General features: G+C 39.1%; 1 protein-coding gene across 1 annotated transcript in view; it reads right to left on the bottom strand.

The window, feature by feature from the left end:
• LOC121956900 (syntaxin-1B) overlaps positions 1–17,635 on the bottom strand; it is a 62,801-nt gene that overhangs the window by 21,594 nt on the left and 23,572 nt on the right. Inside the window, exons 2-3 of the mRNA XM_088069332.1 lie at positions 8,735–8,809; positions 7,130–7,229 (exon numbers count right to left, since the gene is read on the bottom strand). Of these exons, the coding sequence (XP_087925458.1) occupies positions 7,130–7,229; positions 8,735–8,809 (175 nt within the window). The remainder of the gene's footprint in view (positions 1–7,129; positions 7,230–8,734; positions 8,810–17,635) is intronic.

Below are 17,635 nucleotides of genomic sequence, written 5' to 3' on the forward strand. Positions count from 1 at the left end.
CCTCAAACATCTACATTTAAATCTCTGGATCGCTGTTTGCACGATTGTATTTAAATCCAAAAATCAAAACCGTAGCAGCGACAACATTCGTTCTCTCTGCAGCAGGAAGCCGTCATCACATCGTCACCTTACGTTATTCTACTTCCTGTGCAAATGTGGTATTTCGCCATAATTACATCGGCGTTTTCCTACAACGGCTGCAGGAGATCCCAGTCTGCATAATCCTGCATATGTATCGGTTTCTACGTTACCTGCGGTGCAAAAACGCTCGTTGGCGTGCAGGACAGCTTCTCGCTCTGCTCGTAAAAATGATCACATCTAAAGAAATAATAACAATAATGTAGAGAGTTCAAAGGGAGTTTATGTTTCTTTACTTAAAAGTCTTTTGTTTTGATTGTGTAAAGTTTTATGAATAAAGATGTCGGATTTTGTATTTTTTTAGACACACATTCAGTCCTTTAACCCTTTAAGGTGAGCAGGTTGACTCGATAGAAACACGGCGAGAGAGTGATGAGCAACTCCACAAGAAACTGCCCAAAAATGCAAAAAATGAAGTGACAATAAAATTTCCTAAAAAAATAAGCAAAAGACAAAAAAGTAAAGTAAAAACCAAACAAAAAAGAGAGAAAAAGCTGAAAAAAATGTAACTTAAAAAAAAAATCAGTAATACAGAAATATGTTATTTCTAACTGTGAGTAAAGCCTAGTTACTTTGAACATTTTTACCTTTAATAGCCACATTAAGCAAAATTACCACGACTCAGCGAACAGGAAACGTCCCCTGAACGTTACTACAGGCTGCAATAACGTTTTAAAGAAAAAAATTCTCATTTGAAATAAAGTTCCTGTGAGGTTAAATGCTGAGACATAACGTTTTAACAACATTGTGAGGATGTGTTGATGTCGAGAGGCGACGGATCATAAAATGTTCTTTTTTTATAAAACGTTCCCACAACGTTACATACGAACAAAGTGAGAACATTTTCATTACATTACAGGAACATTATTTGAAATGATAAACATCCTTAAAGCGTTCTTTGAACATTAGATTAAAATGTTTTCTTTAAAACATTATTGCAACTTTCAGGTAACGTTAGCCAGTGTTGTGGGAACGTTCCCTGGAAGAGAACAGAGAATGTTTTTATAAAACGTTCCCACAATGTTACAGTAGAACAAAGGAAGAACGTTTTCAAAGCAACATTCAGAAAACGTTATTGAGGAGATTACACAACTTACCACTGAAAACATTACTGAAACATTGCACTGTATCGTTCTGAGAACGTTTTGAGAACCAAACATCGATAGCTGGGTGGAGGCGCTGGAAGACCATTTCTGCCTCAGACTGCAAAGGGTTAATATTGACAGAATAATGTAGATGAGGGCGTGGCTGCTTGTGGTCCCTAGGTCACATGATTTCACTCTTGAACGTAAACAAACGACACGATAAACAGGTGAATTTTCATTCAGAGTCAGGCTAACAGTTTCCCTCCGCTCCCAGTCTTTATGCTAAGCTACGCTAACACACAGGCAGAGCAGATAAATGTGGGACTGCTCCTTTAAGGCCTCAGAGTCACAACACTTTAATAAAAAGCGGTTTTGGCAGCGAGGAAAGGTCAGGAGAGAAGAAGAGAAGTCGCTGTTTGATGATGTGTGTGTGTGTGTGTGTGTGTGTGTGCAGACACAGTAACATCACATCATGTCAGCCGCGCTGGAGGAGGGGCACGCCGCCTGTGCGTGTGTGTGTGTGTGTGTGTGATAACTGCAGCAGTGCAGTCAGATTTACGAGCGCTGCAGTGCCATTCAGCCTCTTCTACCTCTGACTCACCCTGTTCTCTCGTCTGCTCCCTGAGACGCTCTCATTAGCATCTTATGCTAACACTCAACTATCACACAGAATTTAACCCTTTAATGCGCTTTTCATTCTTCATTTTTTAGATAACTGTGTGTGTGTTGATGCATGTGTCCTAAATGTAGTCCAGATTGTGTATTTGAGTGTAATCAGTGAATTTGCAGCTCAGCTCCTACAATAAGTCTAAAATACACTGTGGAAACTAAATAGTTACATTCAGACTGTTCAGGTCCAAAAATGCTCCATTGAAACCCATTCAAACTGACATTTTTGATCCCACAGCCATCAGAGCAGAAAAACAGGACTTGTATTATTTCTGGGTGTCATTCTGGGCTTTTGACTCTGAATTTGTCATTTTGACTATTTTCCACCTGATGAGGTCATTTTGACCATATTTGGCATCTGGAGGAAATACATGCTATTTCCACTAGGTGACCTGTCACAGTCAATGTAGCTGCTGATCACTGACATATCCCAGACTGTCAGCAGCAAAAATAATATACTCAGCATGTAGAGTATTGAAAAAAAAATATAGTTTTTTTTTTCATCTAAAAACACAGTGGCATCGTGACAAAAACCTGGCATTTAAAGGGTTCAAATTCGGAAAAGAATATTAAATTTTTCATATTTCTGACTGGGACTGATGTTCAAAAAATAATTAAATGAAGTACCAAATTATAAGAATTTATAATATTTTTTAAAGCCTGATTTTGAGAAGCACATTTTGTGTGCAGAGCAGTATGAGTGTGAGTATTTGATGCTTCACAAAAAGTAATGTATAAAAATCAATATTGCTGCTAATCAGTGACATATCCCAGACTGTGCATCATGACAAAAACCTGGCATTTAAAGGGTTAAAATTCAGAAAATTAATGAACGTTTCATATTTATAATTAGAACTAATGTTGGTAAGAATAAGTAAATAAATAAAAGACAAACAGACCTCAAAGGAAGAAAATCATATTAATATATAATATTTATATATATATATATATATATATATATATATATATATATATATATATATATATATATATATATATATATATATATATATATATAATATAAATATATATATATAAATAAATATATAATAATTAATAATATATAATATATTTTTTAAAGCTTGATTTTGAAAAGTTCATTTTGTGTGTGGAGCGATACAAGTCTTTTATTTTATTTATTTTTTTAGCATGTTTTTTTCCCTCATTTTCTTTCTTGTGTGTTTTTGGGCCGCAGCGCGTTCAGGTCACTCATCATCACATGATTGGTGGAACGTGTTCGTTAATCAATTAGCGTTAACGAGGCAGATAGTTAATCTCTGTAATTCCACCTGACGGCAACACACACACACACACACACACACACACACACACAGATTGGCAGAATCATGATTGACAGCGGGGACAGCCAATGAGAGCGGGCGCTGAGTCTTTATGAATGGCTGCAGTTAATCAGCAGAAAAACATCTGCTCTCCTCGTCCTCCGCTCACTACAACTCCCATCATGCATTATTCAGGCAGAAACACTGGGATGCATTTTGTATGGCGGCCTGTTGGCAGCGGAGAGCGAGCTGACCCAGAACCGAGGAGGAGGAGAAGAAGACAGGAAGCGACGTGTTTTCACCAGAGGGAAGAAGAAGAGTCTGAAGTGAAGTGATGTTTATAGAAAAATCCTGCAGAGTATTATGGGATGTTTTCACGTTACTTCTCATTCAGTGTCGTCTAAACTCGAGATTAATTCAGGATTTAAACTCTGGATTAAGAAAGTCTTAAATTCAAGAGTCTGAACAATTTAGGATTTATACTCTGGAAAATAAATCAGTCTTTAAAGTCCAATATTTTAACACTAGATTAATTCAGTTTTTAAACTCGAGATTAATAAAGTATTAAATTCTAGATGAATTCAGTATATAAAATCTAGATAAATTCAGTTTTCTGAAATTAAATTAATATTTTAACTCAAGAAAAATTTGTATTCAAACTCAAGGAAAAAAAAGACATTTAAACTCTCAGGATATTTATTTACACTAGAGAGAAATTGGGATTTAAACTCTAGATAAATTCAGTATTTGAATTCCAAACAAATTCAGAATTTTAACTCTAGGAAAACCTTAGATTTAAATGCTTAAAAAATCTGAACTTTAACTCTAGATTTATTCAGTTTTTGAACTTTAAATTCTGTATTTAAACTCTGGAGAAATCCATTTTTAACTCTTTAAAAAGTAAAAAAAAAATCTGTATTTTTACTTGAGATGAATTCAGTTTTAGGGGTTAACTTGAATGACACTTCCTGCAGGGTTTTCACAATAAAACTATTCTTTATTTAATGTATTTAAATTTCTTTGATCCAAGTGTTTGTTTGTGTGTTTTGTATTTATATGAAGAGAAAGAGAAGAAGAAGAAGAAGAAGAAGAAGAAGAAGAAGAAGAAGAAGAAGAAGAAGACACTCATCAGACGTCACTCACATGTGCTCAGCGTTAACCTCTTCATCTCCTCTGAGGTTAACTGGACTTCATGCAGCTTAAATACTCAACCAGAAGAAGACGACAGACTCCACAGGCAGCATGCAACGGAAACACAACGAGACCGGAGAGACGGAGGGAGGGAGGAGAGAGGAGGGAGGAGAGAGGGAGGGAGGAGAGAGAGAGGGAGGAGAGAGGAGAGAGGAGAGAGGGAGGAGAGAGGAGAGAGGGAGGGAGGAGAGAGAGAGGGAGGAGAGAGGGAGGAGAGAGGAGAGAGAGGGAGGGAGGAGGGAGGAGAGAGGGAGGGAGGAGAGAGGGAGAGAGAGAGGGAGGAGAGAGAGGAGAAAGAGGAGGAGGAGAGAGAGGAGGAGGAGAGAGAGGAGGAGAGAGAGGAGGAAGAGGGAGAGAGAGGAGGAGAGGAGAGAGGGGGGGAGGAGAGAGGGAGAGAGAGAGGGAGGGAGGGAGGAGAGAGGAGAGAGGAGAGAGAGGGATGAAGGTGTAAAAAGGAAAAAATGAGAGAAGGAAATACAGATAAATAAAGAGGGGACTCACGAAGGAAAGGATGGAAAAGAAACAGAAAAAATCATTTTTCATGCAACAACAGAAAGAAAACGTGCAAAACAAACAACAAACGTGTCCGATTCAGTCCTCCGTTTGGACGCGGAGAGTGAAATCGTCTTTGGAGCTGCGTTTGAGACGAGCAGGACGGACGTGTTGACACGGAGCCGGCTGTCTCCATTAAAGACGTCCACGGCTGCCAACTTTAAAATTTAATCGCTTCATCATTTTTTTAAGAAACGCCGAAGAAAAACAGGATCTGCTTCTGTGAGGCAGCGGAGTTTTCCCGCCTTTCACACTCGTTCAACGCAGCACTTTATCTTCATACAATTCAATCAATTTTATTGTTTAATTATATTTTCGCAACGTTATCTCCCGAAACCACGATCTCCGAATGATCACTTTCATAACCCTTTGAAACCTCTGAAACCTGGATCCACATCAGTTTTCTTGTGCTGCGTTCACAACCTTTAAAAGCTATTTAACCCTTTAAAACTGAGCGAATGATTTTAATTTCTCTCTAAAATATGAAAAAGGAAAATGACCAACTTAGCAAAACATTTCACATCAATAGCAAGAAATTAGTGACACGCTGCAAGAAAATGACCTTAAAAGTGTCTTTAAAAAGGAGGGGAGGGTTATCGAAAAACTCTCCAAAATAAAGGGAAAACACTATTTACAATTATAGAATTTTATATTCAAAATTATGTGATAGAAAAACATAAAATTGTCTTTTTTCAGCGCTTCATTTTCTTGATTGTTTTTATTTTTGCTTATTTTCATGTAATTTCTTTAAACTTTTCTTTTTTTGTTTTACTAATTTCTTGCTCAGTTTTTGTTTAGTTGCTTCATTTTATTTTCCCTTATATTTTTTAAAGAAGTCAAACCAATTTATTCAGGTTTCAAAGGGTTAAATATCAAATTTTGATCACATATAAAGCGTAATGTGGCATTAATGCTAACTGCTGTCCGTGTAGAGTCACCTAGATTAAATAATAAGAAAGTAATAAATAAAATATGTTTATAAAACTATGAATAAAGCGGAAACAGTCGGAAACTACGACGTTACTGTCATATTCAGAGTAACAGTGAAGTATTAGAGAGCATTAAAGCCAGTCCTGCTGAGACCTGAATCTGATTTTAAAAAAACGCCTTTTTGGATACGGACCTTTTACCGTGTGTGTGTGTGTGTGTGTGTGTGTGTGTGTGTGTGTGTGTGTGTGTGTGTGTGTGTGTGTGTGTGTGTGTGACGAGGCTTCAGGCTCCAGCGGTGACGTTGAGTCATTAGTGCTGAGTCACTGTGTGTCGGGGTCGCGGTGAACGCAGCTTCAACACTCCAACGGCAGTAGGGCTGGATTTAATGTGTCAGGTGGAGGTGGACCGAGACTGAGAGGACCGAGGTGGACCGAGGGGACCGAGGGACGGACGGCAGCACTCAGTGGACATCTGCCAACATACTCATCAGTGAGCAGTTAACCCTTTAGTGACTGTTTGTCTCTTTCACTCTCCATGTTGTGATAACTGTGTCTGTGTTGCTGCATGTGTCCTAAATGTAGTCCAGATTGTGTATTTGAGTGTAATCAGTGAATTTGCAGCTCAGCTCCTACAATAAGTCTAAAATACACTGTGGAAACTAAATAGTTACATTCAGACTGTTCAGGTCCAAAAATGCTCCATTGAAACCCATTCAAACTGACATTTTTGATCCCACAGCCATCAGAGCAGAAAAACAGGACTTGTATTATTTCTGGGTGTCATTCTGGGCTTTTGACTCTGAATTTGTCATTTTGACTATTTTCCACCTGATGAGGTCATTTTGACCATATTTGGCATATGGAGGAAATACATGCTATTCCCACTAGGTGACCTGTCACAGTCAATGTAGCTGCTGATTACTGACATATCCCAGACTGTCAGCAGCTACATTTACACACTGAGCAATAATTCATTTTTGTGTTTTTTTTTCAAAAACATTAACATTATTTAAAGCATTACAATTCTAAAAATTAACAAATATTTGATATATATGATTGACCTGATGTTGGTTTAAAAAAAGATAATTCAATGAAAGTAGAAAATAATATGAATTTATAAGGTTTTTTTAAAAGCTTGTTTTAAAAAGCGTATTTTGTGACGTTAGAGCAAATCCTACAGGGTTAACACGATTGATCAGTATTTTGTTGTTAAATATCACGGTATCGGCTCGTGGAAACTCTTTGAGGACTTTCTGCCGTGTGAACACAAATGTTTGCGTCTTACTTTCGTCAGGATTCGGGGCGGCCAGGATGGCGCTGTGCTGCTTCTTCACCTGCTCCACATCCTCCGACAGCTTTTCTATACAGCCTCTGATCTCCTCCACCTGAACACACACACACACACACACACACACACACACACACACACACACACACACACACCACAGTGACATCATCACAGGTGATCTCTGCAAACAGGTTAAAGTCACATCTCGTTACTAACTACATCTGAGATCAAGAAAAACGTGAAAATACAAACAACAAACAAAACAACAAAATATCTGAGACAAACCAACACGTGAACGCGTTACTGTCCTCAAAATGTGGTGGACACGTTACAGTCCTCATAAGTACTGTTTGTAAACACGTTACAGTCCTCATAAATACTGTTTGTGAACACGTCGCTGTCCTCATAATGTGGTGGACGCATTAATGTCCTCATAAATACTGTTTGTGAAGATGTCACTGTCCTCATAATGTGGTGTGTCCTCATAATGTGGTGTGTCCCCATGATGTCTCTTCATGAACATGTTAATGTCCGTATGACGTGGTGACACATTACTGTGCCCACATTGTGTGTTTGGGAACACGTTATTGTCCTCATCATGTGACAGTAACGCGTTGACGCCTGGTGACCGCCCTCACGATCAGCTGTTTCTCTGTGTGTGTGTGTGTGTGTGTGTGTGTGTGTGTGTGTGTATGTGTTTATATGTGTGTGTGTGTGTGTGATGGATCAGCTGTGAAGCCTCCTGCCCTCAGGTGGGAGATCAACACCAAATGTGTGTGTGTTGCTGCAGTGGATGCAGGATTATCCTCCTCTCTGGACTGCAGGGTCACTGCTCTCCCACACCGCTCATAGCTGCTGTCTCTGTCTCTCTGTCTCTCTGTCTCTCTCTGTCTCTCTGTCTCTCTCTGTCTCTCTGTCTCTCTGTCTCTTCATTTAAGTAAAAATACGAAGCTTTTAATCTCATCTCAGTGTGAACTGCAGCAACACGCTTCCTTTTTCCACTCAAACAGAAACTGAGAGATTATTTTTGTTCAAAAAGTCTGAAATGTAGAGAGATTTCTTCAGATCTCTTTGGAAAAAGACTTAACGATGTTTAAAATATTGCAGAATTTTTGGTTTTAATGTAAATTCTGTCCTTTAAATAACCAAAAGCAGCTGAAGTGTGCGGACGTTCGGTGTTTGCACTTTAATGTGGTTCCAGCAGCTTCTTCAGTGTTTTTACGGATGTGCTCATTTTAAACGTGTCAAACATCGTTCGGCTGAATGATTTACAGCTTTAACGGCTGCAGGTGAGCTGATGTGGAGGAAGAATTTCATGAATGTTTCAGCAGCAGTTTAAGTAAAAGTTTTTATATAATGTGTCGATTTACGTGTTTGTGGTGCAGCTGATTTTTCTTTTTGATCGGAGCTGCATGTCGGATCCTTACAGGCCTCCGTGGGCTCAGAACGGCCGCGTGATAAATAAATAACATTCACTGGAAAGTGGTGAGTAATTTCTCAGGTTTTTTGAGGACATGTGGGAGCTGTGTGGTTCACACCTGTGTGTGTGTGTGTGTGTGTGTGTGTGTGTGTGTGTGTGTGTGTGTGTGTGTGGCTTCGTACCTGTTCGAAGAACTCATCCATGAAGTGGTCCCTGTCGACCTGCACCACCTCCTCATCATCATCGCTGTCCTTAGCCTGCAAACACACACAGGAAGTACAGGAAGTCATGTAACGCTGAGTCAGGCCTCACACACACACACACACACACACACACACACACACACACACACACACACACACACACACACACACACACACACATACACACAACATGTTCGGTTTCAGTCTGACGTTTTCGTTCAGTTCTACAATAAATTTCTCTAAAATTTCGACTTTATTTCCTGGAAATACGAACAGAGACAGATTTGTTTCGGTGTTATTTGTGCGAACAGATCGTGTTAACATGTCATCTGTAAAAAAAAAAAAATGAAATATCACAAATATAACAAAATATTTGTAAACTCACAAAATATTCTGCAAATAAAAAACAAATTCCACAAATCCATCTCCTTTTTCGCAGATTTGTTTCATTTTTGCTGAACAGTTATTTCATATTACAAATCTTTTTGTGTAAATTATTTTGAATTTACAAACTATACATCAACACACAGATTGTCAATCTGTGGACAGATGGACAGATGGACAGATGGACAGCAGGGTGATCTGAGGTCAGGTGCAGGTGAGGTCGACTAAAGAGATCGCTCAATAAAAGTAAACAGTTTCCAATTACACTGATTGGATTTCTATTATTGTTAATAGAGACGAGTGTGTACAGAGTGTGTGTGTGTGTGTGTGTGTGTGTGTGTGTGTGTGTGTGTGTAACTGATATGCTGACTGCAGATAATGAAAAGCTCTTTAGTTCAGTATCGACGTCCTTAAATGTTTCTGACAGACAAAAGATCTGAACAGCAGTTTAACACCAACAGTTTCAAGGACAGGTGGACAGACAGGTGGACAGAGAGGTGGACAGACAGGTGGACAGAGAGGTGGACAGACAGGTGGACAGACAGGTGGACAGAGAGGTGGACAGAGAGGTGGACAGAGAGGTGGACAGAGAGGTGGACAGAGAGGTGGACAGAGACTTAGAGGTGTAAAATGAAGGCTGTACGTAGGAGGAAAATTTGCCAAAATGCTGATAATCATCCCAATAAAAATCAATAAACTATAAATAAACGACTTATCTGAGAATTATAAAGTCCAATCTGACATTTTGTCCATATTAAGTTATTCATATTATTTTATATTACTTACTTATAAACATTACGTGAGGTGTTTTTTTTATTGATTATATGCATTTTTTAAAACTTTTTTGTTTCGAAAACAGAGAGGCTCTGGTGATTTTTGATATTTGGAAAAACAAAACTTTAGAGCTCAAAACCGCTCAGAGTGCAGCTGAACCGTGTCGATCTCAGGCGGCGAGATATTAAAGTACTCAGATTTCTGCTGCTGAAATACGACGTCTTACCCCGAAAAACATGAAATTAAGAAACTGAACAGAACAGGAGAGGCACTGATAACAAACGAATGACGGCTACATTTCACAGATTTCTTCTCAATTTCAAGTTTCAACTAACTAAACCAAAAATCCTGAAGTGCATATTCCTCACGATGATGTCATGTTCGTTTTAAGAAACGTTCTGAGAACGTTACAATGCAACGTTTTAGGAACGTTTTCAACGACACATTTTCTTTAAGTTCCCACAATGTTCTTATAAAGTTGCAGTTACATTCTTTATTAACTTCATTAAAATATATATTATTATTTTACTTTATTTATATCATTATATAAGTGACAGGTCACCTAGTGGAAATAGCATGTATTTCCTCCAGATGCCAAATATGGTCAAAATGACCTCATCAGGTGGAAAATAGTCAAAATGACAAATTCAGAGTCAAAAGCCCAGAATGACACCCAGAAATAATACAAGTCCTGTTTTTCTGCTCTGATGGCTGTGGGATCAAAAATGTCAGTTTGAATGGGTTTCAATGGAGCATTTTTGGACCTGAACAGTCTGAATGTAACTATTTAGTTTCCACAGTGTATTTTAGACTTATTGTAGGAGCTGAGCTGCAAATTCACTGATTACACTCAAATACACAATCTGGACTACATTTAGGACACATGCATCAACACACACACAGTTATCACAACATGGAGAGTGAAAAGCACCTAAAATGCTCCAAACAGTCTCCGCAGGTTAAATTATTTTATGTATCTATCTATCTATATATTATTATTATTATCATTTATAACTAACTAACATGTATTTTTGTAGCCAGTATTTTAGCATAGAGCTGCTCTGTGTCTCTGTGGACGGACTGCAGTTACTGTGTCCCTCTGTGTCCTCCCCCTTCTGTCCTCCCCCTGCGTCACACTGACTCTGCAGAGGACAGACACAGAGAAGGACAAACACACACAGTGTGTGTGTGTGTGTGTGTGTGTGTGTGTGTGTGTGTGTGTGTGCAGTGAAATGTTTGGAATCACTCTGATGCTAAAATCACACGTCAGTTTTTCTAACTTTATCTTTATGAAATGGAAGCATTTCTTTGTGTTAAAATGACACTTTCAATTTTTTAAAATTTTAATCTTATTTACTTTAATTCAATCTTATTCTTTTTTAATTTATTTTACTTTATTTTTATTTATTTATTGACATATTTAGGACGTTCTAACACAGGTTCACCTCTCCATCATCAGCTGACTGACGCTCACACGCAGCCAAAAACTCTGAATAAAACAATAACATCTTTGGTTCCTTTTGTTACTGCAGTTTTAATCAGACTGACGACAGCTGAGAGACGGCAGGAAACGACCGCGACCTGAACCGAGATCTCTGTTTAAAGCCGAGACGCTGCGGCTCCGACCTCAGACCTCAGACCACCAGACACTTAACCCTTTGAAACCTGAGCAAAATGTCTTCATTTCTTTCAAAAACATAAGGGGACGGCAACAAGCTACTGAACAAGACGCTGCCCAAAAAATCAGCAAAAAAAAGAAAAGAAATTGCAAAAAGTTAAAGGAAAAATAACTAAAGATGAAAAACAAGCCATGACCAAACCAGAAAATGACCTAGAAAAAGTGCTGAATATATATATATGTACACACACACACACACACACACACACACACATATAATTGTATTTATTTCTGTAACATTATTTTGCATATAAAATATTGTAGTAATAAATACAGTTTTCTAGACATTTTTCCTTATTTTTTGGATTATTTTCCAATAAAACACTACAAATTTTTAGTTAAGATTTCTTGCAAATTGTGGGACATTTCTGTTCCAGCTGGTCACTTTCTCTTTTCTCACGTTTTCAAAAGAAATCAAACCAACGTGCACAGTTTTAAAAGGCTCGTTACAGCTTGTGAAAGGCGTCTGAACGTCCAGGTTACAGGGGGTTAATCAAACAGTTATTTATAATCAATCGAGCAGATAATTACAGATGAATCATCCTTCATTCGGCAACAGAAAACAACGACAAAAAGAGTCTATAACACACGAGGATTTCAGATAAGAAAACGCTAACTAAAAAAAGCAGCAAATGAAGGTTTAATGTGGATTTTCCTCCATCAGGCGAACGCAGAGCGGAGCGGAAAATTCACTCTGTGAGGTGATCTGATCTGAGAGCAGCTTCAGTCTCTGCACATTAACCGACTGTGCAGAGAGCCGACGCCCTCACACACACACACACACACACACACACACACACACACACACACACACACACACAGTAGGTGGCTTTCCATTAACCCTCAAACTGCACGAATTAACCCTGCAAATACAAAATACGTCTAATGGAAACACGTCAATTTAGAAAAAACTCCCATTCAAAAAAAGCCGTATTTCTCAAAACTACAGTGGAAACACTTCTTTTGTTTCATAGCTCCTCTGATGTGTAACAGCGGGTGGTGGAAATGAGACTTTGTGGATGCTAACCAGCATTAAACCCAAAGAAGAAGAAAAGGTTCTGTGAAATTACGGCGATATTAGACAGAAATAAAGAAGCGGAAATCGCGTGATATCACTCAGTGGAAACACAGTCAGCTCCACACTGTGTTTAACTGAAATTTCGAAAATATCGCTTATTTTTCGGCAAATCTGTGATGAAAACCCAGCAACTGAAGCTCTGAGGCTGCACCCGAGGCATCATGGGATCTGTAATCCAGCTGTTTTTGGACTGTATGTAGATTTGTTTTATTTTTTTATTTTCCCTTCCATTTTAAAAAATATCTCCGTCCACACTAGAACGTAAAAACGTCTTCATACGTTAAACTGCGCGCTCACGCTGCCGCTGTGACGTCTGTATTTTCAGCTCGTTCTGCAAACTCGTCACATGGCGCCGCTCTGTCAGTGCTTTCAGCGCACCAGCCCGACGCCGAAAGCCACTGTCCGCGTCCAACCGGATTAGAAGTTCTCAAAATGTCCTAAAATCCGAGAAATGTCTTAAAATCTAAAAATATCAGCTTATGGAAACATCCATCAGTGCATGGACAGGGCCTGACGGGGCTTTCTAAAGATGGCGTTTCACACTTCACAAAAATCAGACATCATCAGCAAAGAAACAGTTTGAAATGAAATTCTGATTTCAGATCAGATGAAGAAAATGTCGTAAAATGCCACAAAAGTCAAATGTGGCATTTATGTTTCATTAAGGGTTAAATATTAAAGGTGAATATTACAGATTCATCAGGTTATTAACATGAAGTCACATCTCTGTTTCAGGTGTCTCCACCTGGACATGATGTCTCCCACAGAGACTGTTGGCAGCTCCACCTGTCCGTCCTGCCAACACACCTGACTCTGTGTGTGTGTGTGCGCACGTGTGTGTGTGTGTGTGTGTGTGTGTGTGTGTGTGTGTGTGTGTGTGTGTGTGTGTGTGAACGATGCCAGAGGTCAGAAATTTCCACCGTCCTGACACACAGTCTCTCACTGTGCAGACCCGTGTGAGCGTCGCTGCAGATTAATCAGCTCAAGTGTCTTTTCACCGGCCTCCGTGCTGCTTTGTTGTTTACTGGCCTGTTTTCTGGCGAGTTCGTGACGTAGTTACGGGGAAGTAAAGCCACTGGAAAAGCTGCAACAAGCTGCCGAAAAATACACAAAGGAAGATGGATTTCTAAGAAACAGTCATGTTCGGTTGCACACAAGCTGTAAAAAGCGGCTACGGGTCGATAACGTCATCCACGTTTGGCTGCACGATAACAGAAAAAAATGCTCAGGATCACCCACATTTAGTGGCATAAAAGCTGCGTCACACTGCTAAAAAAAACTTGCAGAAAAGCCGCTAGAAAAGAGGTGACAGACGGCTGAAAAAAGGAAAGGGATTGCTGAAGTTTTGCAGCACAAAACCAGCCAGAAAACCGGCAACAGGTCACTAACTAACTCTTATGCTCAGTGACACAAAAGCAGTGACGAGTCATTAAAAAAGTGGCTAAAAACTCCCACATTCAACCGCAAAAACAGTATTTAGAGCAGCAAAGAATCGCTAAAAACACTCAAATTTGACGGCACAAACGGGGCAACAAATTGCTAAAAAAGACCCAAATTTAGAGGCATGCGGCCGCTGGAAAAGCAGCAGCAGGTTGAGTTAAATTGCTCAGAAACGCCCACAGTTAGTGTCACAAAAGCGGCTAAAAAACACTCAAGACAAACGGTCGCTGAGAAGAAATCAGCTCTGACAGAACGTCGGTTCAGAAACGCTGATTTAATACGAATAAAACGTTTTCTGTGGTTTGTAAAAAACACACAGTGACTGATCCGGTTCATCAGGGTCCAGCCGTCCGAAAAACGTCACAAAATCTGAGAAACGTCCCATCTAACAGGGTCCTCCAGGGTCCCTCTGTGTCCCACTGACAGGACAGTGACCTCTGACCTCCTGCAGCTTCAGTATCAGAGCGACTCGGCCGCCGAGCATCATGGGAAGCACAGTGAGCGTGAACGCGTCTGGTCTCAGCTGATAAGCTCCAGAACAAAGAGCCAATCACGCGACACCGCCCTCGCCCCGAAAACACACATCTGCACGGCTTTTGTCTTCTCTGTCCGCTTAATCTACAGGTCTGCAGGGGCTGATGGGAAATCTTCTAAAGGAAACGATATTTGTTAAAGCGCATTAATTATCTGACGTTTGTTTGTTACTGTTTAGTTCGCGTTAATCGTCTGAAATCATGACGAGAAATCAGTGCTGAAGCATTTATATGACTCTGGTCCAACCGGAGCGTCCTCACACAGAAACGTCTTAAAACGTCCTAAAATCCTCGAAATATCACAACATCTGAGTACTGTCCTAAAATCCCAGAAACGCCCTAAAATATTAAAAATGTCCTAAAATCCTAAAAACGAGGTCCTTGAAACATGTCTGGCGCTGCTGCGTTTGGGCTCCTGTCATTTTGCAGAAGTGAGTCTCAATTCTGTTAAAATCTGAAAATAAAATTCGATTTTTTTGGGATCACAATAACGAGAAATTTTCTCTTTACGGGATCTTCTTCACGTTAAAAAGATGTTTTTTAAAACGTCATTGACGTGTTTTTATAACGGTGTCAGCCGACGTTCCTAAAGACCTTTAAAGACGTAAACTGTTTTTCGTGAAACCTTCATCCGTCAGAACATAAAAAAGCGTCACACAGAAATACTCAGTACAGTACAAGTACCTCAGACGTGTGCGTGTGTACTACAGCGTGTTTGTCAGATCTCTGAGTCTCCGTCGGTTTGTTTCTGTCGATCCCTCGCGGCACAAAAACACTGAAACTGGGTCGCTCTCTTCGCTTTCTTCATTTCACTGCCGGAAAAAAAAACTAAGACGGCGAAATAATAATTGGAGGATCTGCCGGCTGTAACGTCTTCATTCATCATTCAGGATCTGAAGGCAGCTGATGGCGCCGACACGTTTCCTGTCAGCCGAAACTCGTTTCCTCTCCAGCAACACGGAGGATCACTCTGACCTCTGACCTCTGACCTCGTCACCGTGACAGTAAACGAAGCTGCAGATCTAAAACACGGACGCTTCACACCGTTTACAGATCAGCGTCAGCAGTTCAGGATCAGAGCCAACGTGAAAAACGTCATGACGTCACAGTGAAGCTGACCTTTGACCTTTTCAATATAAAATGTCATGAGTTTGAGACCGGAGCCAGTTACCTCGACTTCTTTCAAAAACACGAGAGGAAGCTTCAAGTGACGAGTAACGAGGGAAAAAATCACATGAAGTTAAGAAAAACAAAAGAAAGGAAGAAAATGTAAAGAACAATAAAAGGTTAAAAATAAATAAATAAATAAATATGTAGAAAAATAATAATAATATCAATGATAATAATAATAACAATAATAACAATAATAATAAACAAGCAAATATAAAAATAATACATTCCACTCTGTAAATATTAAAATGTTTAATCTGAATAAACTCAAAATATTAATAAATTTAATTCTGCATACTTCAGTTTGAAAGACAAACAAAAATAAAAATCAGCAATTTTTAAAGAAATTTCCTGTTTGGTGATTTTTTTAAAGCAAAAATGGAAACCATGTTATCTTTTCTTTTTTGAGGCATTTTTTTATCATTAAAATTTGTTGGCAATTTTTAAAGAAGAAAATTAGATTTTTTTTAATCTTTAGAAAAATTTCAGTTTTTTTTTAAATGAAAAAATCTGGCAATTTTCTGGTGATTTTTAAACTATTTTTACATAACTCTGACAGCCTCCCTTTGATGATGAGGAGGATCTGGACCACGCAAAGACAGACGAGGCACAAAATAAAAGAAAAAAGGCAGACTCAGTGTGCAAAGTTTCTCTGTGTACGTCAAAAATGCGTCTGCAACAACAGAGACGCAGCAGAGCAGCACTGTGGCTGTTTCTTACATTTCACATCAAAATGAATCAATCAAGTCAGCTTCCCGTCAATAAAACACTCCAAAGCCTCCGTAAGCAGCTGCATCATCACGTGATCACACACAGCGAAGCTGCCGGTGAACTCTGACATATTTCAACGATGATGAAAAAGCAGTTATAAACTCTAAACTTAAACTCAAAACCTCACTCTAACCTCAGACCGTTTGTCTGCTGCAGCGTTTGTCTGTCTATAATTATGACGTTTTTACATTTAAATGAACTTTTTCTCGTCAAGTTACGCCGTTTTTTCCCCGGACATGTTGTGACTTTTTTCCTCCAAACAAACAAACTAATAACTAATAAACAGATCACACAGAAACTAAACGTCTCAACAGCCAACTTCTGTTCACTGATCGTGAGGCTGCTTCAATTTCTGTTCTACAAATCAATAACACACACACACACACACACACATCAGCAGCTGCTCTCTGATTGATAATCTATTGATTGATATGATCAATATGACAGGCTTCAGAGCCAACGACCGCTTCTTTATAAAAATCAGTATTTAACCCTTTAGGACCCGCTTTAATATCACACACACTCGTATATTAAACATTAATGTTATTTCTACATTTGTTGAGTTTATTTTTTAATCAACATCAGTCCTAATCATTAACTTCAAATATTCATTAATTTTCAGAATTTTAACCCTTTAAATGCCAGGTTTTCTGTCATGATGCTACTATGTTTTTAGATGGAAAAAAAACAACATAAACATTAATTATTTTAAATCTCCTCCTCCTCAGTCTGTGAGTGTAGCTGCTGACCGTCTGGGATATGTCAGTGTGTGAGTGTAGCTGCTGACAGTCTGGGATATGTCAGTGTGTGAGTGTAGCTGCTGACAGTCTGGGATATGTCAGTGTGTGAGTGTAGCTGCTGACAGTCTGGGATATGTCAGTGTGTGAGTGTAGCTGCTGACAGTCTGGGATATGTCAGTGATCAGCAGCTACATTGACTGTGACAGGTCACCTAGTGGAAATAGCATGTATTTCCTCCATACGCCAAATATGGTCAAAATGACCTCATCAGGTGGAAAATAGTCAAAATGACAAATTCAGAGTCAAAAGCCC

Source organism: Plectropomus leopardus, chromosome 18, assembly GCF_026936395.1.
Source record: "Plectropomus leopardus strain MGB_pleo_1.0 chromosome 18, ASM2693639v1, whole genome shotgun sequence".
Lineage (NCBI taxonomy): Eukaryota > Metazoa > Chordata > Actinopteri > Perciformes > Serranidae > Plectropomus > Plectropomus leopardus.